This window comes from Cottoperca gobio, chromosome 5 (genome assembly GCF_900634415.1).
Source record: "Cottoperca gobio chromosome 5, fCotGob3.1, whole genome shotgun sequence".
In the NCBI taxonomy this organism is placed as follows: Eukaryota; Metazoa; Chordata; class Actinopteri; order Perciformes; family Bovichtidae; genus Cottoperca; species Cottoperca gobio.
The window spans coordinates 19,966,628-19,991,612 of record NC_041359.1 but is presented as its reverse complement, the minus strand read 5'-3'; the positions used below and the strand labels follow the sequence as shown (position 1 = coordinate 19,991,612).

The 24,985-nt window shown below is 40.3% G+C and overlaps 1 protein-coding gene across 1 annotated transcript in view; it reads right to left on the bottom strand.

Moving 5' to 3' along the window:
* Positions 1-1,300: 1,300 nt before the first annotated feature.
* itga7 (integrin, alpha 7) overlaps positions 1,301-24,985 on the bottom strand; it is a 33,371-nt gene continuing 9,686 nt past the window's right edge. The window contains exons 2-27 of the mRNA XM_029430685.1: positions 19,985-20,112; positions 19,419-19,498; positions 18,905-19,160; positions 17,635-17,766; positions 16,866-16,982; positions 13,515-13,722; positions 13,013-13,209; positions 12,640-12,728; positions 12,287-12,414; positions 11,982-12,077; positions 11,756-11,817; positions 11,318-11,487; positions 10,907-11,056; positions 10,151-10,266; positions 9,437-9,623; positions 9,272-9,346; positions 8,933-9,012; positions 8,712-8,789; positions 7,175-7,277; positions 6,811-7,013; positions 6,038-6,164; positions 5,837-5,950; positions 5,308-5,318; positions 5,067-5,166; positions 4,655-4,780; positions 1,301-3,027 (exon numbers count right to left, since the gene is read on the bottom strand). Coding sequence (XP_029286545.1) covers positions 2,872-3,027; positions 4,655-4,780; positions 5,067-5,166; positions 5,308-5,318; positions 5,837-5,950; positions 6,038-6,164; positions 6,811-7,013; positions 7,175-7,277; positions 8,712-8,789; positions 8,933-9,012; positions 9,272-9,346; positions 9,437-9,623; positions 10,151-10,266; positions 10,907-11,056; positions 11,318-11,487; positions 11,756-11,817; positions 11,982-12,077; positions 12,287-12,414; positions 12,640-12,728; positions 13,013-13,209; positions 13,515-13,722; positions 16,866-16,982; positions 17,635-17,766; positions 18,905-19,160; positions 19,419-19,498; positions 19,985-20,112 — 3,289 coding nt within the window. The 3' untranslated portion in view covers positions 1,301-2,871. The remainder of the gene's footprint in view (positions 3,028-4,654; positions 4,781-5,066; positions 5,167-5,307; positions 5,319-5,836; positions 5,951-6,037; positions 6,165-6,810; positions 7,014-7,174; positions 7,278-8,711; positions 8,790-8,932; positions 9,013-9,271; positions 9,347-9,436; positions 9,624-10,150; positions 10,267-10,906; positions 11,057-11,317; positions 11,488-11,755; positions 11,818-11,981; positions 12,078-12,286; positions 12,415-12,639; positions 12,729-13,012; positions 13,210-13,514; positions 13,723-16,865; positions 16,983-17,634; positions 17,767-18,904; positions 19,161-19,418; positions 19,499-19,984; positions 20,113-24,985) is intronic.

Sequence of the window (24,985 nt, the reverse complement as noted above, 5' to 3'; positions counted from 1 at the left end):
AGTGCAAAATGAGTTGTGATATCAATAATTCAATTAAAGATATCAGTAAAGTAGTTCTAGTGGAAATGTAATTACTACGTATTGAAATATATTTGTAACATGTTGAAATTATTTTACTGCTATCTTAATTTAACATCTAATATCAACATGTTGAAATGACATGAGAACTGACTCGCTACTAGTCAGCCGCACTGATTACATGTTAAAACGGCTTTGTGGTTATATGGCCTGCGCTGTAACCACTCGGCTCCCAAGGCGGTGATCCGTAGTGTAATATATTGTACAGGTGTAACCGAGCGTGTGGTACACATGCTATTAAAGGCGACATAATTACTCATCATTCAGTTGTATGTGTTCGCTTTCAGTTTCACGCAATTACTGTGCTGATTGATGTGACCCAGCTTCGATCTAATCAAACATCACCAAAACTAAACCCCCATCTTATTTTGCAGAAGTTCCCCCGTGGGTAGAATTAAGAAACATTAATGTGTTATAGTTTGTACAATGTACTAAGTCAAAAATACTTTTGATATGTGATGTTTTAGAACCAGAATATACATCTGAGTGATCGAAAATTGAGTCTTTCAAACGGCTCCAAATATAAAATGGAGGCTAGAAAACGTGTAGTGTTTCATATTTTTCTATAACAGTTGAGAAATATATGAATTTCTATTCCACCCAGATCTGGAGAAGGCCATCTGTCATCTATATGCTTATGCTTTTTTTTGTACCACTAAAATGAGTCCTTCTGTTAAAATACGTCTCTGCTCATGTTGACACATTCATGTCACACTACAAGGTTATGAGCAACATTACCATGAAAATAAGGAACAAAATAATGCAAATTTATTCAGTACAAGTGCTATTATTATTATTATTATTATTATTATTATTATTATTATTATTATTATTATTATTATTATTATTATTATTATTATCTTGAAATTGTTTTTGTTCCACACTTAAAATGTCAACATTTAAATACTATATTAGTTTTCATTTATTTTGTGTTTCACATAAAGTAGATGCTAAATCTGTTTGTTTTATTGAATCCAAAATAGTCCAGAGAGCTGAGAGGTGTGTTGTTCTTCAGACCTTTGTCTCCACCTGGTGTTCTCTGAGGGAACTGCAGGTCGCTGCTCACTGTTGCTCACTGGCTGACATTTAACTGAGAATGACACGACTTGTGTGATAGGTTTATTTAGTTTCCCTTTATTTTATTTACAATGTTAAAACAGTGCAGCCAAACATTAAATAAATAAAACACTTAGACAAAAAAAAGAAGAAAAAAAAAAAAAAGGGGGGGGGGGAGAGGGGTCATAACAGCAACAGGAGCTTCATGCAGCTAATACAAGATTGTCCAGCAATACCTAAAAAAAAAACAAGCTGACTCTTCATGCTTTACAGCCACTTCATCGACCCACGTTAGATCCAAAGAAAGTTTTTGTCTGGTTCCTCGTCGACATGTTCTGCTCTTCTAGAAATCGTCTCTCCTCTCTTCATGTCGTTTACGTGTCGGATGTTTATTTATCTGCAGGTGTCCAACAGATGCTGATATCATATGCCTTATGTTCTTTACCAGTAACTCTCAATCTGCCACTTTTACCATAAGGCACTTTAATGCAGCTGCAAATGTCAGTACTGAAATGAATGTATTATCTTACCCTGGCTGGTGTGACTGCAGTATAGTACCAGGAGCAGTGCGACAAGCAGGTTAATATAATCAAATTAAAACATTTCAAAACTATTTATACAAAATGTCATGATGTCTCCTGGTGAAATATTTTTTTACATCTTAGTAAAAATGTAAAATAAAGATGTTGCTTTTCCTCATTTATGACTTATCTAGTTAAGTCATACATTATAGGTTCTAATATAAGACGATCCTTTCATACACTGGTTCATGAATTTAAATGCTTACACTGAAAATGTGCAGACCATATTTTAAATATTGCTTCGCTTTTCTTATATATTTAATGTTCATGCGACTGCACTGCTATGGCCGTGGCTGTTATAGGTTGTATTGTGTTTTTTCTTTTGTTCTTATTCAAGTTCACTCAGGCAGTATACTATTGATGTACAGTACATTTGACTGACACGTTAACGAAAAGTGAAAAAGATGTTGACACAAAAAGGCATTTCTTTTCCTTGAATGAGGATATACAAAAACTATCAGGTATTTCCAGAGCAATCAGCAGCCCAGACAACAACACATTCAGTGTTCTGCAACATGTTACTTAACTGATATCTTACATATTGACATTTCCCCAACGTTAACCAGTGCTAAAGGAAAATCCCAAACATAAGTTATATAAAAAGAAGCATTGTTTTCATTGCCCATATTAGTTGTCAGTCTTACAGTAGTTAAGGCAAAAAAGTAGTCTTTGTCACGGGCAGTGTCTTCTTCATCAACAATGTCCAGGGTGTCTGTATGCATCTAAGATTATACTGTATGTTTGTGCGTTCATGCATGTCTTTGAGTTGTGATTTCTGTCCTTCTTGTCCTGATGACAGACAGTGAAGTCCATGTGAGCGCTCCTTCTGCAAGCCGTAAAGTATTTTGAGCTGCTAGACTGGTTCTAATATTGTTGTTGGCCTTCAGTATTAACTATAACAAACGTGTATATATGCACAGTATAAATAGACTATGCAAGGCCAGTCATCAGCGGGACACAGCATGGGAGAGTATAGATCCAGTCACAGTGTAACAGGCCACCAGTATGCATGTACTGACACAGTACAGAGTGCACAAGATGTCATGATCTCAGTCTATGTGCACTTGTTTTAGTCCGTTAGTTCCATTGCAAAGACAGAATGAGTGCCACACATGGTGATTTGAATTAATTCAGTCAGTCAACGCTTCAAAGGGAGTTACGAGGTCCCGTCGCTCCAGTGCGTGGCCCATTCCTTTTTATGGACAACTCCTGACTTCTCAGTCTGGAACTGTGGCCGGTCCTCGCGAGGAATCTTCACCGCGTGGTACTGAGGCAACTTGTCTTTGTAATGGGCCCGTTGGAAGAAGCCACACTGTTGGCACAGGAAAGAGGGAAACAGGTAGGAGTGGATGAAGAAAGGGAGAGAGGGATGGCGAGGCAGGAAGGAAAAAATAATTAACTGATGTCATATATATTGATTGCAAATTGCAAATCACATGCATTAGTTAAGCCTTATTTCAGGGCTCTAATTTCCAATATCATGCCTAGTAAGAGACGGATAAAAGCTCCTTTATTTCCTTTATCTGATGACCTTGTGCAGTTAAAGTGACATTTCAATACAAAAGGCACATCCACCCAGAAAGCACATACACATGCTTCACATTTCAAATTTTTCATCAGCCTTAAGTGTCCTTGAATAACACACCAACACGCTGCCATTGAGAAAACGTCATTGCACACATTAATGTGAGCTAAACACCAAAATATATTAATGACAAGTCGATTCTGGCACCTGAAGAAAAAAAACAGGTGATCATGAGAAACAAGTCAATTAGGAGTGTTAAAAGATTGAAAGGCGCATTACAAGCACATAATGAAAATTACTGGTCTCCATAGACCGGTGCCAGAATGAACAAGTGTAGATAATTAAACTGTGACGTCAACAGCAGCACACAGGAGCAGAGCAAGCATATGAAAAGCCCCGACGGAGAGATAGCTGGAAGGTGTTCAATAGGTACAGATTAAAAGACAAAACAGTGCTAAATAATAAGGAATCAGTTTTGAATTAATTTATACAACAATACAGCACGTTTTTGCTATCCATGATCTAATAACCTTTGATTCAGCCAAGTACCTGATGGGTTAAAATTGCATTAAAATCCATAAGATCAGCTGGCCTCATTGATACCTTAACTATACTCAACCACTAAACCCCTCCCATAGATACAATGTCTCATCTGTGTGTTTTTGTTATTAATTATGCCAAAATGTGCTAATATTTCACACTGTAATGAACACCACCAGCCACGCCAAAATGCATCGAAGAACAAAGTCATTGTGGGTGAGTATTTTTACCGCTTGGAGGGAGAGGAGGAGGGGAGAGCAGGCCAGAGTGAAATATGTTTTATATTATAGTTCTGACGCCTGCTTCTCCGCCTCCGAGGGTTGGACGCCCAAATGGGCGCGGTAGTACTCCGTGTCATAGTGTCGGCGCCGCTCACTGCGTTTGAAGAACCCACACTAGGCAACAGATCACCAGAGGGAAAGTAAAACAGGGGGGGAACAATGGGAAATGAAAGAGAAAGGGGATATAAGGATAGAGAGTCCCAAGATGGAAGTAAGATGAGAAGAAAACAAAAGGGATGACACACAGAGGACAAACACAAGAGGAAAGGAACAGAGGAGAGTGAGCTGGAAGTAATAAAATGATTAAAGGACAGAACAAAGCGGATAGAAATAATTGGACTACCATGGAAAGTGATGAGAACAAGCCAGAGTAATAGCTAGTGAGGTGACAGGGATAAAGTCAATTAAACTACAAGGGCCTCTTATGTATAGTCTGAAAATACATTGGTCTAGGACTTTGAAGCATAGAACACGAAGGCGTATGAGTGACAGGTGTGTGTGTGTGTGTGTGTGTGTGTGTGTGTGTGTGTGTGTGTGTGTGTGTGTGTGTGTGTGTGTGTGTGTGTGTATGTGTGTGTGTGTGAGAGAGTTACCTTCCACAGTATGCAGACCAACAGAGTCAGCAGCAGGATGCCCGCCAGGACGGCTATGAGGATGATCCACCAGGGGATCCTGTACTGGTCAGTGAGACCAGGCTCAGGATAGATCATCACTGGCACCTGGAGAAGAAGGGAAGATGCCACCGAAATGCAAAATTAAAAGATAAATAGGAGATAAATATACCACTGCACCTTGTAGTGAATTAATCAGTGCAAGTCAGGCCTCAGTCACGCATGCTTGTAATGTATTTAGAGTTTAGAAATGTGCAGGTAACCAATTACATTTTAGATACTGCTGGTAAGGATGTGTAAAAGGTGACACTAACAGACATTTAGTGGGAAAACCTTGAATATAGTTTTGTTTTTTTTAGGAAAAGTAATCTATGACCTGTAGTGTGCAGAGTACCTGTGCAGCAGCGTCCTTGAGGACCAGGTGTTTGATGCTGGACTTCACAGTGATGTTGGCTCTGACCAGCAGCTCCAGAGCACTGACTGCCTTGAAACTCCTGACAGACAGAGAGAGGAACAATAATGACAACTTGGTATTTAATACTAATACAGTTATATACATATACAAAGTGACACTGTGTCCATTCAGATACAGCTTTCTTAATGCAGTTCATTTCATCATTTAAGCTGATGCACACCGCTCTCCGCTCTAGTCTAGACAATAAAATGTCATCATAGATTTTGGGTGAACCCATCACGTCACTGTTGTTCTATAACCTAGTCTTATTTATGTAGTTTGGGCCATCATTCAAATCATAACTATGAAAATAAGACGCATAAGTAATGTATTATTCGCCGACATCTTGATTCATGTGGAAATAATTTCAAACCACAGAAGAAAACTGCCATCTAAAATAAATTCTATTGGATGTTCGAAGAAAAAGCAAACACCATGTCGGCTGTATATTTCTTGTCACTCTTGGATCTCCACCGAGTCTTTAACAGCAGCTGCATGTGGTCAAATCTGACAGCTGTTCACAGTTTGCTGACTGCTTTAACATCAAAGCTCTTGTTAATCATTCTGTAAATGCACTTGCTGCAGGGATCATTCATTCACTTGCAATGTGAGTGCCAGCAGCAGCTGCAACAGCTGGATTGAAGCTGAGATGGAGAGTAATGGGCAGTGAAGTGCTGATGTAATGATGACAGGTTGTTTTTTTTTTTTACCTCTATGAAGCTGCTGTTCCACAGCCTGGCATGGATCTTGAGGACAGCCTGACCAGAGAAGCTGTGGAGGGGACACTGGAACAGGACGCAGCGTGCCGACCCCAAGAGACAATCCTGGAGGAAGTAATGACAGTTGAGAACTCTGGAATTATTAATAAGTGGAGACAGATGTAATCAGCTTTATTTTCCTTTCCCTCTTACCAGTTTCAGCGACTTGCGTCTCTCCGAAGCTGCCACAGCTGGAGTGGTTCGTCCCACGCTGCCTTTTGTCAACATTTGACCTTCCTCCTCTGGGTGGGAGCGGCGCGTTCGCCCAGCCTGGTGGAAGTGACACATTCATACATACAGAGAGTCATGCTTAACAAAAAACATTAAACATGTCATGGACATATTGTAACAGTGTAGACATGTAGAACAGGACGATGATGTTGCTGTCGGAGTCTTTACAACCACATGCATCCAAAAATGCTCTTCTTTCTAACTTTCCTTGAACTGGATGGAAAATATATATTTAAGGAGGAAAGGGAATGTTTAAGATAAGAGAATGTAAACCTAATGAAGAGGTTTTCAATTGCATTGTATTTTGTTTCTTAATATCAAACCCAAATAGTATTAAAATTGAGATTTAACTAAAAGTTACCCATATTGTGAATTGTTAATTGCTGAAGTGAAAAATCTCAAATTGACAAATGATGAGCCTGTGAATCCTGCGCTAAATGAGATAAGCAAAGGAAGCACTGAAGCTGTGTTTGTTAGCATTCAAAGAATTTAACCAGCTCTTATCATGGCTGCCACTGAGATTCCTTTAGGTTCACTCAGTTTAGGAATTTTCTAGGCTTCTGGATCTAACACACCTCCTGTGGCCGTAAAAGTCGATGCAGACTGAATGTGCCGTCTTTATTGGTGGTGTTATAATAAGATTTTCTAGCAGAGCCAAGAAACAAGCTCTGCTCTGCTTACCCTTTGATTGACAGGGCTGTGGGAGTTCTGCAGGTGAGGAGCTCTGTAGCTTCAGAAGATTCAAGGCCACTGTTGGGGTGCACTGTGTGTCTGGGTGACCCTCAAACTTCAAGCTGGCGGGATACAGGAGCCATTTCCCATTGGCCAGCTCGTAAGGCCACATGATGTTGAGGAAGGCCGAACCGAGTGTTTGCAGAGGTTGTCCGGGATTAGCAACCTGATGGGAAAAAAATATAACACAGATTCTATTAAGATGTGTGTCTTCCTTTAGCCATGATGAGCCAGATGCTGCTCACCTGTGTCCACTATTGCAATCAAAACCCCGCCACACACACACACACACACACACACACACACACGCACACAGTCGTTCCTTACCACAAACTCAAAGTCCACAGGGCTGCCGATGTCCTGCAGACTAGTCATGGCACTCTCTCCCTTCACTGTCCCGCTGAAGAACAGCTGGTGAGGACGAGCAAGCCTACAGAAAAACACGATCACATCAGTGGGTCAAACAACAGCTGCATACACTCACACAGCTTCATGGAGCATATATCTGTTTACAGGGCACAATAGTTCTACTGGTTAAACCCACAAGCAAACCTGGAATTATAATATATAATAATATCACTTCTAGAGAGCAAGTGTAGAAGTAGGTTTTCACTAATAAATGTTTAGTATCTAACATATATGATGGACATGTGTAATGTTCAATATATTCAACTTGATTGTGAAAGCACAGCATCTGTTGACACAGCTGGCAGACGGCCAGGGTAACAGTGATGAGCTTGAAAGAGTGAGAAGAAGGTGTCCCAATTTTAACCCATAAAATTAGCAGATTTATGAGACCTTCAGCAGATCAAGGAGGAGATAAGGAGTGAGCGTGAAATGGCATGACGGGCCTAAACCATGGTGAAGGCCCAGTGACACCCTCGGAAAGGTCTGATGTCAGGGAATGTTTTAGCACTCAAGGTGCTAAATCCAGACGATGAAGAGAGAAAAACACCGTTTGATTTACGAGAAATTGACAACCAGGCATCCTCATCTGGGGTGTAGCATGTGAACTAAGGTATAAAGAGGGGGGGCCGGATCATTACTCTGGCAGAACTTAGCCGGCTGTGTCCTCAGAGTTTTGATCTGTACTTGTACAAGAATAAACTCTTTTGTATTTGACTTTGCTTCTCTCCAGTGATTTTCTTTAACTGTGTTATAACTTGTAAAACAACCAGGACGTCTATAGCTTATTAGTTTTAAAGTGTTAATTAAAGGAAGAGGTCTGAACTTCACCCCTGGCCCGGAGGGAAGACTCTTTTTCTACAACACAAGATTACTTTTATTTAGTACACCTTGAAGGTCCAGTGTGTAGAATGTACTATGTTTTGTATAATCACCTGAAACAAAGGAAAGTTGTGTTTTCGTTAGAATGAGCCCTTCATATATAAATAGGGTGGGGTCCTTTTACACAGCCATATTTTGGAAAGGGAGGGGTGAGCAGAGTGATATTCAGTTATTTTTGCAATCTGCAACCTCACCACTAGATGTCACTAAATCACACACTGGACCTTCAACACACGGCAGCTCTTTGGTGGGCCAGTCAACACAAACTCACTGTTTAATCCAACACAACTTTATTCTCAATTCTTGTTTCTAAAGATACCAAATATGTCAACCTAAATTGTTGGAATGTGTTTAAAATGATGCACACCATATCTAGAATATCTCAGTGTAATCATGCCGTAGCGTCAATCGAGAGTTGGATCAGGCTGATACAGAATAACATGATTTTAACAAGATTAAAGCTAAAGGGAAAAGAAGGGGGTGTTGTGTATGTTAAGGGTTAAGTAAGATAACCTAAGATAAAGCAGCTACAGTTTTAAATATCTATGGGGAAACTGATGTAAAAGGTTTTACTCACCCACTGACAGACAGAGGGAGCTCTATCACAACTTTAGCAAAAGCTGTGACTGGTACCAGTTCAGGCTGCTCACTGATCCTGAGGACAAAACCACAAAACACTGGGATCAGAGAATTATTTGGCCTGAACAAGTCAAATATCTGCAATTAAATAATCAAAGCTTGATGAGAAATACAATGCTAATGCTAATGTTGTCAAAAGAAAAGATGTAGAGGACTTACGTAGTCAATATGAGATCTGCTGTCAACTCAGTGGTCTCAATTGTGATACTTGATGTGCTCAAGTTGATGGAGAATTTGAGCTGAAAAAGCAACACAGAGTTATATTTCTGACAAAACAAAAGTGGAAATGCAAAAATAATTACATATAATTACTCTTAATGCTGAAATTATGCTGATTTTGTTTCACACTTTATATCAAAAGGGGGGAAATAATATGAAATGATTGAACAAAATATGTAGTTTTCAGAACTACAAGTTGCATCTTTTAATCCTGACATAAATGTTTTAATATTAGGCCTTTATTACACACAGAGAGAAAAAGTAGTTTTGTTTCTGTACCTTAGTATCTCGTTTCACCGGGTTTCCCAGGTCACATTCAACTTGGGAGCCATTCTGGTTCGCCTGGCATCTTATCTAGTCAGTCAAGATATCAAACAAATACTATCAGCAAAAATCAGATATGCCAACATACTTGTTGTGTGTTTTCTTATTAGAGCCCCATACTTGTGGTGGGATCCTGGAGCCGGAGTACGACAGAGTGTTTGGAAGGGAGATCAGCAGCTGAGCAGCGTGGGCGTCGTCTCCGTCCTCGTCGGGGTGCAGGGGGTCAGAGGGCATGTTGGTGACGGTGATCTCGAGCACCACCAACCGCTGGTCTGATAGGGAGAACACCTGCACATCATCCTCATCTCTACATGAAGAGAGCAGGAAAACAAACAGCATATGATTGCACTCTGAAGGAAGGTATAAATAGTCAGATTGTATTCTATAAGACATGAGCATATGTAAAAAGATAAATGCCACTTTCTAATAAGTTAACCTTCATAAAGAGTTTATAAGTTGTGAAATCCTTCTGAGATTTTTAGCTGCTTGTTTTATCAGGGAGACCCTTTCACTGGAGTTTATCTACACATCATATATCTAGATATAAAGTGAACTATATTTGTTGGAGAGTGAGAAACTTTTTTACCTTTTTATCAACTTACTAACATTTGTAATTACAACACGATAACCAGCCAAAGTCACTTTTCACAACCTGGCAACCTAAAGGTTGTTCTGAAGGCTTATAACTGATGTAAACCTCTTATACCTTATTATCGTCTGAATCAAGTGAACACCATACAGACAGTAAAACAAGCGTTGTATTTCCATGGTGACTTAAGATCTGATGAAACTTTATCTCCATCATCACACAGAGCGAGCTGTGCAGACACTAACTTTGGCAGAGGTGTGAAGAGGTCGGAGGTCAGGGGTCGTGTTCCAAACTGGTAGCTCAGCTTTAGGTTGCTCTGGCAGATTTTGTCGCTGCCGCATCCTTCTCGCAGGAAGTTCACCTTCAAAGGGTAAACGAGTCAGTCGTGACATTTATCGTCATCTCAAAGTACATTACACGTCTACTGTCAGCTTCTTTAATACAGTATTACATTCTGTAGCATGGTAAATGCTGAAATTAGTTATTTTTACATCATATTTTGACTGCATTTAGAGTTGTTAGTTTTGTCAATTATTCAATTAGTCAATCAAGTTTAAATAATTAACAACTAAATTACTTATTAAAGTACAAAAAATCACTGATTCCAGCTTTTCTGGGATTTTTTGTCCTCTATGATTAAAATCATAATAAATCTTAAAATGTCTACTAAGCAGCAGATATTTGGGGTTCAAGGGAGAAAAACAGAATCAAATGAAGCAATCCAGGTTTATACCAATATGAATGTTTCTACAATAAATCTCATTCTGCTTGTTTATCCATGTTTATGCTGTTAACAGACTATTAATTAATTTGCTACATATTTAATATATGTAATATGTTTGTCTTTAACAAGGCAAGACGAGCCTGAATTGTTGCAGAAAAAACCTGTTGGTGGAGCAGTGTTTCATAAATCTTCACTTCTTTATAAAGTAATGGGGAAGTGTGGCCCATTAAAATTAATCCGGACCATAAAATATTTCAGCTTCCTTTTTGTTACAGACCTCCGAGTGCAGCGTATTCGAGGGGGAAACACTCAGCACAGGCGCCAGCTTCTCCAGCTTCTTGGCACCTGAGTGTCTGCGTGGTGGCACAGGCTTGATAGTGTGGGTTATCGCCAATGAGATGGGGCGCAGTTTGTCAAGGATGTTCTCCTGCATGGACAGAGATTATAAAAAAAGAATAACAAAAGATTAGGTCAAAGAGTTTGTTTTTCTGCGAAAGAGTGGGTATTTGGGATTTTTGCATGTCAAAATATTGGATAAAAAGTAAATTGTTCAATGCCCTGAATCTCGGTACAAATGGTAGATTGTCAAAAAACACATGATGTACCTTTAATATTATTATTATTTTTACATCCAACACAAAAACCAAGACCGAGAATTACCAATTATTGTTTGAATTAAGTTACTGACATGGAGCTGGAAGGTAGCAGTGGTGCACACAGGGTGACGCTGCCGATGCAGCTCCACTTCCTCTGTCTGAGTATACTCCGGCTCCAGGGAACTGCGTCCCAGGAAGTTAACACGGTGCGGGAGGCTCAGCTTCCTGCGCTCTGTGTCAGCTTCAAAGTGTACCACCAGGGCTTGAAGGGAGTAAAAACGAGGGGCATGAATAGAGATAGAGGGATTGAAAAATGTCAGGACACACACGGAGTTTAAGAGCCCACAGGGGGCAGAACATAAATGAAGCCCCTATCTGAGGGAATACAGTATTACACAGCTGTGATTTAATCAAAATAAAGTTTTATGTTACTCCACAGATAAGGTTACTGTCCACTGTAAATAGAAAATGACTTCTCTCTCACATGAGAGAAGAACAAAAAGGTTATTTTAAAGCGAGGTGTAACTTACTAATGTGTGGTGAGTAGTGTTCTGGGTGGGCTGTGAAGGTGAAGCAGGCCTTGACCTCCACGCTAAAAAAAGGAGGACGTGGAGGGCGAAAATATTATTATATTGTGTATTATTATTTATTATATTAGACAGTTTTTACAACTTAAACAGATTGTGATGAGCCATTATTTTTGAAGAAAATAAATCACATAGAAAATAATATTTAATAATTATTATCAGCTCTTACCAGACTCCTTCTCTGCCCTTGCAGTTGTGCTGCTCCAGATCAATGTACTGAGGGTCGATAGATATTTCTCTGATCACATGGATGACTGGACGAGACCTTGGGGACACAAAAACACAGGTGTCAGGTAGAAGAACATATGATGGTCTCATGGTATACAATACATCGTGAACATGCAGCATTTATGATAAAACTTTACATTTGATCCTGATTTTAAGCAGTAAAAGATTAACCTTTATGTTTCCTTTCAAACGCATGTGTAATTAAATTGATGGCTTCATTTGTTTTTTTAAGTAAATCTTTCTCACCTGAAGAGAACCACTGAATCATTAAGAGATCCCACTGCAATATCTGGGTAATGGTTATTATCAATATCCAAACCGCCTGAGAGAGAGTATCCAAATCGTCTCACATCAAAGTCACGACCATCCAGCACCTGATGGGATGAGAAACACTGATCAGTCATCGTGATTAAAGATTCATTTTTAAAGAACAACGTTATGTCTATCAATAATTAATAGGGGCTTACAAACAACATAAACACATACACCTATGAAAGACTCATGAATCAGTCACTCTTGTCTTCTTATTCTTAATTTCCGTTGGTCAATTCATTCATTACTTTTCTTACCTTACTTAATTAGTTCAGTCCTAAACTTACCTGAGCAGGTTTTGTTTCAATTCCAGCATCTGAGCCTCTGTAGATGAAAACTTTGCCATCTCCATCAAACGGTGCCCCCACAGCGATATCTGACGGATACGAAAAACATTCAATGAAATGATCTACAGTTTACACTTCAATAGTTTAAAACTAAAGTATGATTCGGACGAATGGGAAACACGTCACTGCTCAAATAGTGTTTTTTGAGAGTGAAAGTAAAACTGTTTTTCCATTATTATAAGTGAAACTGAGTTAGAGTCACACTCAACAACGGCAGCAGTAACTTTTGTGTGTTTTTACAGTCATATCTGAAAGTTCTGACTTCAAATACTGTGTTTGTATCAGTGTATGAGATAAGCCTGGTTGTTCTCACCTCCGTATCCGTCCTGGTCAAGATCTCCTATGTTGCTGACTACCATTCCAAACATGGAGTCGTAGGTCCCATTGAGGCGGATGGGCCGAGCCTGATCGTCCCAGTGACCGAAAGGGTTCAGGTACACATACACGGCTCCACCGATCTCTGCCTTACGGTCAAAGAAATTAGGAGCTCCAACAATCAGGTCTGTCCATCTAGGAACAGAAACAGAGAATTGAAAATGAATAATAACATTTACTAAAGCTTTTAATTAAGTTTCTGGTGGTCTAACCTCTTATCCACCACCTCTCATCTGCATCTTTACTTAAGTACAATTTGACGGTGCTTTACTTACACTGACAGGGCAGGACGTTCTGTTCTTCGTACTTTGGACACTTTCAGTGAGTAAAATACTTTTACTTAAATATGAAAATGATCTGAATATTCCTTCCACCACTGGCCAGCCTTATGCATTTAATGACGATCATGCAGACTGACTCCTCATCAAGCATTTCCTCACCCGTCCCTGTTCAGATCCGTCGTAGCTACCGAATACCCAAATGAAGACGCCAGCTCCTCCCCCCAGATGATGTGCTGTGGCACCAGCCGGTACACGTTGTCCTTCTTTAGCAGCACCACTGCCCCTGTGTGATTGGCTCGAGGTGCACCCGCCACGAAGGTCAGCTCCCTGAGGCTCATTATCCCCATGGCAGAGTCCACAGAAAACCCTGGAAGACGGAAGGCAGCACGGAGGAAAAGGTCAGGGGTTAGTATTGACCGTGGGGCCCAGAGGCTCATCTCTCGGTGCAGCATGTTCTGCTCATCTTCTTACTAATGAAATGTGTGCCTTAAGTGACTATTGATTTAATGCCAAACTCATGATGGGTGTAAATGTCCTGTGTGCATGTGTTTGAAAGTGAGGGCTGCTGGAGGCTGCTGTGTCCACTGGTAAGAGCAGAAAACGCTGGTCGTGACATTAACAGCGGGAGACGTATGGGGCTTTGCCTAATGTCTCATGAGATTCATGATGCTGCTCTGTATCAGTTGCCTGAAGTGAAGGCAGGATGTAAACATAGTGGGTGGACGTTAATCAGATTTATAACCTAAAGCAATCACTCTTTCGTGTGGAAGTGCATGTCTTCATATGCGTGTGTGCGTGGGCGTGGGTGTGTGTGTGTAGAGGAATGTGTGCTTGCTTATAAATCAGACGGAGCAAAGCATACTCCGTCAAAGCAGTGAACAAGTGGAAGGGGGAGGGTGTGTGTGTGTGTGTGTGTGTGTGTGTGTGTGTGTGTGTGTGTGTGTGTGTGTGTGTGTGTGTGTGTGTTGGCTTCATTACAAAATTGTGAAATCTTCTTATAAAGCTGTGAGAAATAACACATCATATCAAACATTTCAACTGAACAGAAGCAACCACATGCATTTGCCTCACTGGTTTTAAAACATGCAGAGGGGAGGGTGTGAAATAATCTATCAGGACATGAGGGGGAGGGGGGGGGGAGGCTATCTGTTAGTGCCGAGTAAACATGCAGGGGGAGACGCAACAGAGACAAACAGAGCAGCTCCAGGGTGGCAGGTGAGGAATGCAACAGTCTGCATCACCAGTCCTGTAAAAGGTGCTACTTTTAACACACAGGTTCACTACAAGGTCGTCTGTAAAACTAAATGGGGAGTGAAAGCTTAAGGCAACATTACTTTGATAATGCACATAATTTTTGTGTGTGTACTGTATTCCGTCCTTCAGTGCTACTTTTTATATTCTACTGTCTTCTATTTTATTGTCTATTTTTAATATTTGACCTGTTGTTTCCTGTGTGTGTTGCTAGAGGAGGCTGCAGCTGCATTTCATGTGCAATCCTGCGCTGTTTAATGAGAATAGAGCTGAACCTTGAGCCTAACTGTTAGGTTTCACTTCATTTCATATGGTTTAAGAAATTATTTGTTGTTTTTTCCAAATGTATAACATATAAGGGGACACTTACTTTAACCCCGACATGTAGGAAGTGCATCCTCACTAAACCAATGTGCAGTTATACATTACCTTGTCTTTCCAACTATTCATAACAAGTGATGGTATTAACCTTATTATATATTTCATTCCACATTTTATTCTCAGTATGTCCTCAGAGCAAAGATTTCTAAATATATTTAGTTTTTAAAAGGTATTGTCTCATGCCACAGCGGCAATATCTACGCATACTTGAAATTAATGTTTTTGGTAAGTCATATTGCTCTTCCATTTTCTGTTTTGACTTGAGCAGTATATTAAACAAATTGCACAGGAACAGACATTTGCAAAGGTTGTTCCACATGGGTGCAGTGTCAAGCCTCTGAAAACCTGGCTCTGACTGAACACCCTGCAATGAAGAGAATGTTTTTCTTTCTGACAGGATTTGATTTGGCCTTGATGGAGGTAGGATGAATGCTTTTATTCAGCAACTGCTCTTTGTAATGTCATTAATGTATGAAACTAGAATCCTGTTATATTGTGGATTGTATGATAGTGGAGAAATAATATAATCAGAAATAGCTACAACACGCCCTCTATCGTTCTAGTAAGCATGCGAAGGTGTGGCATATCATCTGGTTAGGATCAATGGAAGCATGTGAGTTTTAAATGAAGGCTAAAAGGTCATGTGGGAATTAGTGTTGTCAAGGAGACGGCTCAATGTGGAGAGCGGGAGGGTAAGCAGGCTTGGAGGTATGTGAATAAAGAGATTTATGGCAGATCCACACATTTAGAGAAAAGTACTAACTGGAACAATAACAATGAACAGCTTGTGTTAAGCAGACGAAGAGTCGTTACACATGGACACTAAATACCAAGAGATTTATAACATACTGTAACAAAAACTATTTTTGGTCCAGACTGAAATATCTCAACAAGTGTTGGAAGGATAGCCATTTGTACAGACATCCATGGTCCCCAGAGGATAACTCTAATGACTGTGGTGATACTCTGAATCCACGAGCACCACCATGAGGATGACATTTGTGGTTTGAATAAAATGTGTTGAAAACTATTACATGGATTGCCATGAAGTTTGGTTCACACATTCATGATCCCCTCAGGATGAATTGTTTGGTGATCCCTCAACTTTTCATCTAGCGTCATCATCAGGTCAAGATTTTAAGTTACCTGAGAAACTAATAACATTCCCATCAAACTCAGCTCTACTTTGTTGTTAGAGTCAATATTTCCACGTGCCAACATCCTAAACTAAGAACATGGTAAACATCATACCTGCTAAACATCAGCATGTTGGCAATGTGAGCATATTAGCATGCTGATGTTAGCATTTAGCTCAAAGCACTACTGTGCCACAGAGCTGCTAGCATGGCTGTAGAGTCTTTGTCTTGTTTGTTAGTTCAATTTTTTTATCAGTAAAACTATGACAACTGATTAGAAAACCACCACCACCTAGAAAGCTGTGTACCGACACACACATGCAGACTGATTCAACACACTACAGACGACAGATATCTACAGACAGAACAGACAAACACCCCGCTGTTACTCAAAGAGACAACCGTCTCACTGCAGTTGTCAAATCAGAAAGCTAGAAACAGAAAGTGAAAAATAATGATATCAATTTTTTTAATTAAATTCAATTAAATCAAATTAAATTTAAATAAATTAAATTAAATCAAATTGAATTAAATCATAGTTTTACAGAATTTGTTCAGTTTTGGTTGGCTGTCTCTTTATAACAGTACAGGTGATACGGTCCCAGGTAGTACAGATATTACACACTAAAGATCTATCTGGAATTAGCAGAAAAGATTAAGACGAAGACAAAGAAGGAAGGTGGGACTACTTCCACTATAAGCCCAGTCCGGTCCAAACAAAAACACCCTCACGCCTACAAACCTAAGTAGCTATTATGAGCCACATCCTTTTGTGGTACAAGCGGGGAAGTCCGGCTGGGGGGCTCCAGAGTTTTGTACAGCAGTGCATCTTCAATGGGGCTAGCCATGAACAAGAGCCCTATGGCCCAAAACAGGAAAAGAAAGACATAAAGAGGAAGAGCGATAGAGGGACGAGTGTAGGAGGGTAGTGATGGGGTGGTGAAATGGTGAGGGAGGGGGAACAGAGTGAAAAGAGAGGAAAGAGAGGAAAAAAGGGGGAGAGGGAGGTGCAGGTGAGACAGGCTGTGATTGATTGGTGTCTTTGTGGTGCCGCAGCGGTCCTGCAGAACCACTGGGTACCTGGTGGAGAGACGACGTTTCAGGCTCAGACTGCACTCTGACACCCTCTTAAAAGTTTTGACATGTTTTCCTGTACTTGGTTTCCAGAAGAGGGCGGTGGCAGGAATGATGATAACGTCGTCATCGTTGTTGTTGTTGTTGGGTTGATTTTGAATCTGGCATCATAAGAATTCATGTCAGGCTACAATAACCCTAAAAAAAAGGGGGGGAGTCAAATTCAGGGCTCTGTGAGTCACACACAGATAGGCTCATCCAGAAATAATCCACAGGGAATGGCCAGTTAGAGGCAGTTTGGCAGCTGCTACTATTACTAGCTCCTGTGGTTTTGGCAGCCATGTTGGAGTACAGCCTGAGCCCTGATGTCGCCCTCCACCGGCCCTCTCTTTCTCTCCTGTGCACAAGCAGCAGTGAGCAGGGAGGGCGTATTTTACCCAGGTAACTGTGGTAGGGCAAAGGGATGAGCTGGGCATTAAGTTGTTTCTGATCTGCCACCTCATAGGGCCCGTCGTCATAGAAGCCGAGGTCAATCAGAGTCTGGTTTATGAGTTGGACGCGCATCTCACCTGGAATGGAAACAGGTGAGGGCACAGCAAAGCAACGAGCACACACAGCACACATCGGAATACAAAACACTCGTATGATTGGACGCATACATGCACACATGGCATGTCCCAATGCTGTACTTATTCTATACAGTATGTACCACAGCAAGTCATAGTATACTGTTTTAAAAAGTTACTGTAGTAAACAAGAAAATCAACAGGAAATGATACATACACAGGTAATGTTGGTTCTGTTGCTGTCTCACCACCATTAACAATTCATTTACATTTGTTGTCACTGCATTAGGAGTGAGTAGTGTCTCAAAAATCAACACTATCTAGTATGCTTTGAGTATATTTAAATGTATCACTTTTCCACTGTGAGTAGTGTAACACAAACGTAAAATGTGTGTGTAGTAGGAATACTTTCTATCCATCTAAATATAGGTTCTGTATGGTGGACACTGTAAGTCTTACACTTTATAAAACATATCATTGAGAAAAACCACATCTAGCAGACAAAATGTGAACTTATATGTTTTAAAATGTGAATTGTATAAATTAAGATCAACAGGAGCGTTGATAACATGTGGCAGATATAATAAATTAATCCAGTAACCGAATGCTGCGGCAGATAAATCTCACTGCTTTCTTTGATTAAGTGCATGCCGCTGCTCTGCATAATGTCTGTGTCCAATCACTAGATTGGTTTATAAATCAATCACATTTTTGTAATCCCTAACAGTTTGGCTGTTAATAGTATTGATTTAACTATACAGTTTACATGGATTGGCTCTCTTCTCTAGCTCACATTAGTTGCAGTATACTACTATTTCATTAATTTAATTGAAAAACATTCCCATCTCACATTTTTTTTCATACCCGTCTACAGGATGCGTACAGATGCAGTTGTTTGCTAAAAATCTTTAGAAGGCGAAAATATAGCGGACAGATTTTCCTCAGACTGCGTTAAGATTTGTTCCCTCTGGCCAAAGATTCAGATAAAGAAAACAATGCATGTCTGCTCGTCTTCTTCTTGCTGCCACCTAGTGCCCTAAAAATATTAATGCAACTTTAAAACTGTATCATTCAAAAGGTAAAAACCTCTCCTAGTAAAACTTGTTTTCTCAGCTTTCTGCAGGTCATTCGGACACCTTACCTTTCCAGTTGTAAGTTCCCGGAGCCCCAAACAGAATGTAGTTGTTGTCTGGGGTGAAACTGACGGACAATCCCTGCTGACAGAAGCCAAACTGCTCGTGTCCCTGCGGCCGGCCTTCGCAAAACTTCCACTCCCCCCCGTCCAGATCGTCTCTCTCTGTTAGATCCTCACTCAGGACGTAGCAGCGTCCAATGGGGTCTCGGGTCTCTGAAGGTTGACCTACACGTTGTCTGAGCTCATACAGGTGAGCGCAGGTCTGGTGAGGGACAGGAAATGCCATCAGAGTATTAATTATTAAGATTTACTATGTTGTTACTGTTGACTCATTCAGAAAATCTAGTTTTTATCATCACACATATGAAAATATTTTAATATATATTTATATCACACTGAAAATGTGCTATGTTTGTTTACAAGTCATAGGGTCACAAGCAAAAGAACATTTTTATTTTCAGTCACAAGACCGACCTAGCTTCCTGCACTGATGCATTAACAGGATGTGGCCTTTACTTACCACCACCTTCCCTCCAATCCCCTGACTCTTGACGGTGACTCCCAGCCACTGGTTGTCTTTTTTCTCTCTGTCCAGACTCACTGAGGGAAAACCAAAAAGGAAACGGCAATCATAACAGTTTCCATATTGTAAACCAATTAGGATCTGAGCCACAGTAAGCAAACAGCACTTATTCAATTGAGTGGAAAAGAAGGTGCAGGGAGTCTAAGTGACTAAAGAAATCAAAAGAATCTGCAACTAACAAGTTATGTTGATTATTAGTATTAATATTAATTAATAATATTCATTGATTAATCATGCAGAGGTCAGAAATGAGTATAAAATGCCCATTAACATTCTTATAGCATAAGTTGACATGTTTGAACCGTCTGTTTTATCTGACCGACAGTTGAAAACCTAAAAGTATTCAGTTAACTATAAAATACAATTTAACAAGAAAACAATAGTAAAAAACAAAACTATTAAATATTCACATTTTAGAAGCTTAAACTAATCACTTTTAAAGAATGACTTAGTCGATTATCACAATTGTTGCTTATTCAATTAACTAGCTCCACTAGACTCACCTTCTCCATCAATATCCACCCTCTCACAGTCGTACTCCTCGGGTGTGATGGGACACCTGAATAAAGCTCCTGGCCGAGTGCCCCTCATCAGGCCCTGTCCCGCTGCCTGCGGTGCCCCCACAAGAATCCTGAAGGAACATCATAATGAACATTTAATTCTGATACATGTTATATAATTAAAGATTGATTGTAGTATGTGACAGAAACTATACATCTCATGTGAGTCTACTAGGATTCTACAACTTAAAATGTAACCGTTGCAGTGGTTCAATGCTATTATTAACACTTTTGTTTCACATGGGACTGATGGCAAAGTTCACACACCAGCCTCAGCTGACCTATGCCAGCATTACTGTAAAGTCCAAACACATGCAGCTCAAGCTATTCAAATCCCGCTGAGACCTACGTGCAACCTACAGTTGCACGTGTTATCTTCACTTTAAGGTGATTCTGCTGTAGGCATACTGTATACTGTTTGTTCTGGCATACTGTGGCTATCACTAATCACCCTTCACTATCAAGGCAAGGAAAAGTTTTATTCTCAGTGAGGTGGGTGCTGATATTTTGGGGCCAGAGCCACTGCCGTCTGCCTTATTAGGAGTGGCTGATTCAGGCTAGGATGCTATTTAAAAACCGAGCGTTGAGCCACATTCCACCCAACACCGTCAGCCATGGCATATGCATGGAAGCGAGACGTGGAGAGACAGAGGCGGAAGCGAGAGTATAAAGAGCAGATTGTAAAGTGAAAAAAAAAAGAAAACAAAGCCCAACAAAGGGATCAACCTTAAATTGAGTGCCACAACAATAGCAGTTTACAATGTGCCTGCTGCTTACATATAGTTATAGCGATGATGTATAAGTAAAAACTAGCTGTAATGCCTGTGTGAAAGGTTCCCATCACCAGCCAACCAAATATCTACCTTGTTATGTACACACTTAAGTTAGAGATATCTCCGTGGCTGGGAAGAATTTTACTATAAATACAATGTAGCAAGCTGATAGCACTGCATGAACCATGCTCAGACAAACAGGCAGAGAAGGAGACACTCGTTGCACTAATTTACTCTTGCGCTGGATAATAGAGATTGTTGCTTGATGCAGTTTTAGATAGTTTGGCACTGATGGGAACAAAGGGAGTCGAGCATGGTAGACCAGCCTGCGTCACATCCCAACATCTTACTTATATTACACCATGACAACAGCTGCCACCCCCCTGACTCAACATCTTTTCTTCTGCCAGTGTAAGAAAAAACCTTTGTCCTCACTTTCATCCAAACCATCATAACACACTCACAAAAACTACCACCGATACCGCCCAGACTGCCCGACAGCTCTACTTTCTAAGTTCCTGAGTGCTCCCATTGAGGTGCAGCCGGGCGTTACCTCAGGGATCATTCCCCTCACATTAATGAGTAAGAACCCCAAACATCCTCCCAAAGCCAAGACACCTGATATGAAATAACGACCGCTGCACGTCACTGGTGGTCCACAGGAGAAACCCGACGTAACGTAGCTAATACATGTTAAACAAATTTAAAAGGAAGCACATATCACTAAGAAAACTGATAAGATCTAATCCCTTTTATAGCTTTAACATTCCTGGGGAGCTCTGGTTTGTGTTTAGGAGTTGAGGTGCTACCCAGCTTTCCCCCCACATGAGCAGACACACAGGCAGGTGTCAGGGTGTGGGGTGGGAGTCTCAAATACGAGAATATATTAAGATTAAAGCTGATATGATAAATGGATTATACAATAATCAAGGAAATAATTGGCAACTATTTTGATGATTAATTAATCATTATAGTAATTTTCTGTGTAAAAATGCCAAACAATCACCAGCTCCATCTTCTCATTATGGATTAGTTGCTTTACGTTCTCTTGTGTCAAAGGTAATTGTATATCTGTGGGGTTTCCATTGGTTGGACGAGACACTTGAAGATTTAACTTTGGGCTTTCCTATATTTAGAGAGGCATCTTTCTCTTTTTTTCTAACATTTTAGGCCAAACAATTAATCAATTGATAAAGAAAATGAAAAAGTCATTAGTTGCAACGCTTTTTCCTGTAAGAACATTCATTCCCTTATTCCCCTTAATCTGTCCCTAAAATGAAAAGCATCTTTGTGTAGAAAATGTAATTTATTATTTAAAAATAGATTTAAGAATACAAGCACATGTTGTCTGGGTGTCCTCAACAATCGTCACAGCCCTGAGCATTACATTTTTCATTCTGTTTGTAAGAAGTTCAATTATTGAGTCAGAGCTGAATAATTCCCAACATACAGACAGGCACACATGAACCAAATTTGACACAGATAAGATGTCATGTCTGAGTAATGCTTTCATTTGTTTGCCCTTTACCAACTTCTTAGCTCACTTCATTGTTCAGGATTGAGTCAGACGTTATGATGATGATCTCCACTCCCAAGCTCATCTTTCAGTAAACCCACATCTGACATTCAGTGTGTGTGTGTGTGTGTGTGTGTGTGTGTGTGTGTGTCTGTGTGTCTGTGTGTCTGTGTGTCTGTATGTGTGTGTGTAATATGAGTGGTGTTGAGCGTGACGGTGACGATGTCTAGTGAAATACCCACATGAATTCGGACGCCAAAGATCCGGCACCAGCATAACTGAAGTGTGTGTGCGTCTGTGCTGTAATTTACATTGGAAGGTTGAATACACAGATTAGATAATGCACCTGGGCCCCGTCTGCTTCAGCAACCCCCCCTGACAAACACATTAAAACAAGGCCGACAGCCTTGCTAGTGGCTTCATGAGGCTGTACAAAGCGGTGCTTAGAGCTAAATGCTAACATCTGTAAGCTAACATGCTCACAATGACAACGCTAAAATGCTGATGATAAGTTGGTATAATGTTTACCATGTGAACACCTCCATGCTTCCTTTTTCTAAATAGCAAAAAGTACAGCGAAGGTTGATGACATTGCTGTCCACAGAGCCATATTGCACTATTAGGGTTACAAAAAATATTGAAGGTAATCAAACAAAGAATTTCAGCATGAAAAACATGCAGTGATAACAAATACTGACGTCTTGCATTGCCCGTCACACATTAGTTCTGAATTTGTGATAGAGAAGACCAGCCAGCCAATCACAGGATCCATCGAGCGGGCAGTCGTTGTTCAATCAAGAAATCAACACCAATCAAAAGTTATAAGCAAGAGCTCAAATCAAGCTCTCTAAATGTGAGCATGGGTGTACCCCTGGGTTCAGATATGGGGCCGCTCCTTTTTAATATTTATATTAATAGTCTTGCTGTGGATATCCCATATGAACACCTCCATGGTTTATGTTCTATGTGGTGCTGCTATTTTGGTGATGACACTTGGCATGACATTTTTAATCTTAGCAAAGCTCATACTTTATTTAACCAGGAAAGATGTTGATTTTGGACCCAACAAAGCATGTGAAAGCTGTTTTAAGTAAGGTATCATGTATGTTGCATGTGTGTGGTTATGATTGCATTTAGGAATTGTGAATTTGGTATAAAATGATACATTTATCAGCTGCTGTCATTGAAACAATTCAAATAACAACAATAACACATCATTGTCAAAACCCCTGAAATAATGATTTCTAACCCCGCCCTCCACTGTCATAGACATTGGTCTTGTTTTTCCAGGTAGTCATCACAGACACATGACAATCACACACAGTTCCCTCATTACACTACACTCATACCCATGTGTTCAGTGAGGAGAGCATGTGCAGTGACCCTAACACTCACTCTCTCCTGACCACCCCTCCCCCATCTAAACCCCCCCCCCCCACACACACACACACACACACACACACACACACACACACACACACACACACACACACACACGCACACAATCCCATCCTCCTTCACTCCTCCCCCACCCTCAGGAGTCACATCCCTGTGTTCAGCTTCCCATACAGGCAGATTAATGAGAGACAGACTGGACATGAATACATCACACATGCAACCAATATTCACACCAGTATCCTTTCTCTAAATATCAAGACAAAAATGCAAAAATCAAAAACAGCTACGCCCAAGAGTATTGGTCCATTCTCATTCACATGATGACTCACAACCTTAAAACATGATTAAGTCTTGCAATACTGAGCCTTACCACATAACCTTGCATCTTGTAAAATCCCATTTATTCAATGTTCATGTCTTTGTATTGTAGGATCTATGCTCCTCCATTGACAAAGTTCTCCAACTCTTAGTTTGCTAAAAAAAAACCTTTTCAAAATCAATATTATTAACTCAGACGTCCACTGATATTAATCTAAAAACAAGGCTGCCTTTTCTTTGTTACTGAAAACACCTGGCAATAACAGCATGTCTGCATGTAAACACAGCAACACACAAACATCTGCAGAAAGGTGTTTTGTAATGCAAATAGAATTCCTGAAATCCAATGTTGTTTGTTTATGGAAAGAGAGTACTTTGATGGAAAAAGGAGAGTTAGATGATGTAAGAAAGAGATAAAAGTCTGAGAAGCAGTTCAGGTGTTATTGTGATGGCCACACCGTTTGTAAAGGACCTCAATGTTACTGCACAACTTCCAAACAATGTACAAACGCTTGTCTACACTTTAATGAGCAACTGAAACATTTAACAGCCAATACAAACTTTTTATAAACACAACCCTTCGCAGGAATGTTCCAGGCGTGGGCCTTTGAAGGCTTATAAAGTTTGTGAAATGTTGAATCAAATCAAACATTTCCAATATTTAGTTTCAGGACCATTTCAGTTGATCCCTCCCAGTCTGTCTGCTCACACACTTTGACATATGTCCGTCGGAGATCAGCAGTGAGGCTGTTGCTCTATAGACAGTGGCTCTATAGGATCAGCATGGGGGCCAGGGGCTCTTTAGGCCTTCTGTTAGCCTGAGGCAAGACTGTGACCTCTGACCTGGACACACAAACACAGATACACATATATATACATGCAAAGGAAAGCATGTGCAAGAATGCAGACGTTAATGGAGGCATGAGTATACAAATGGAC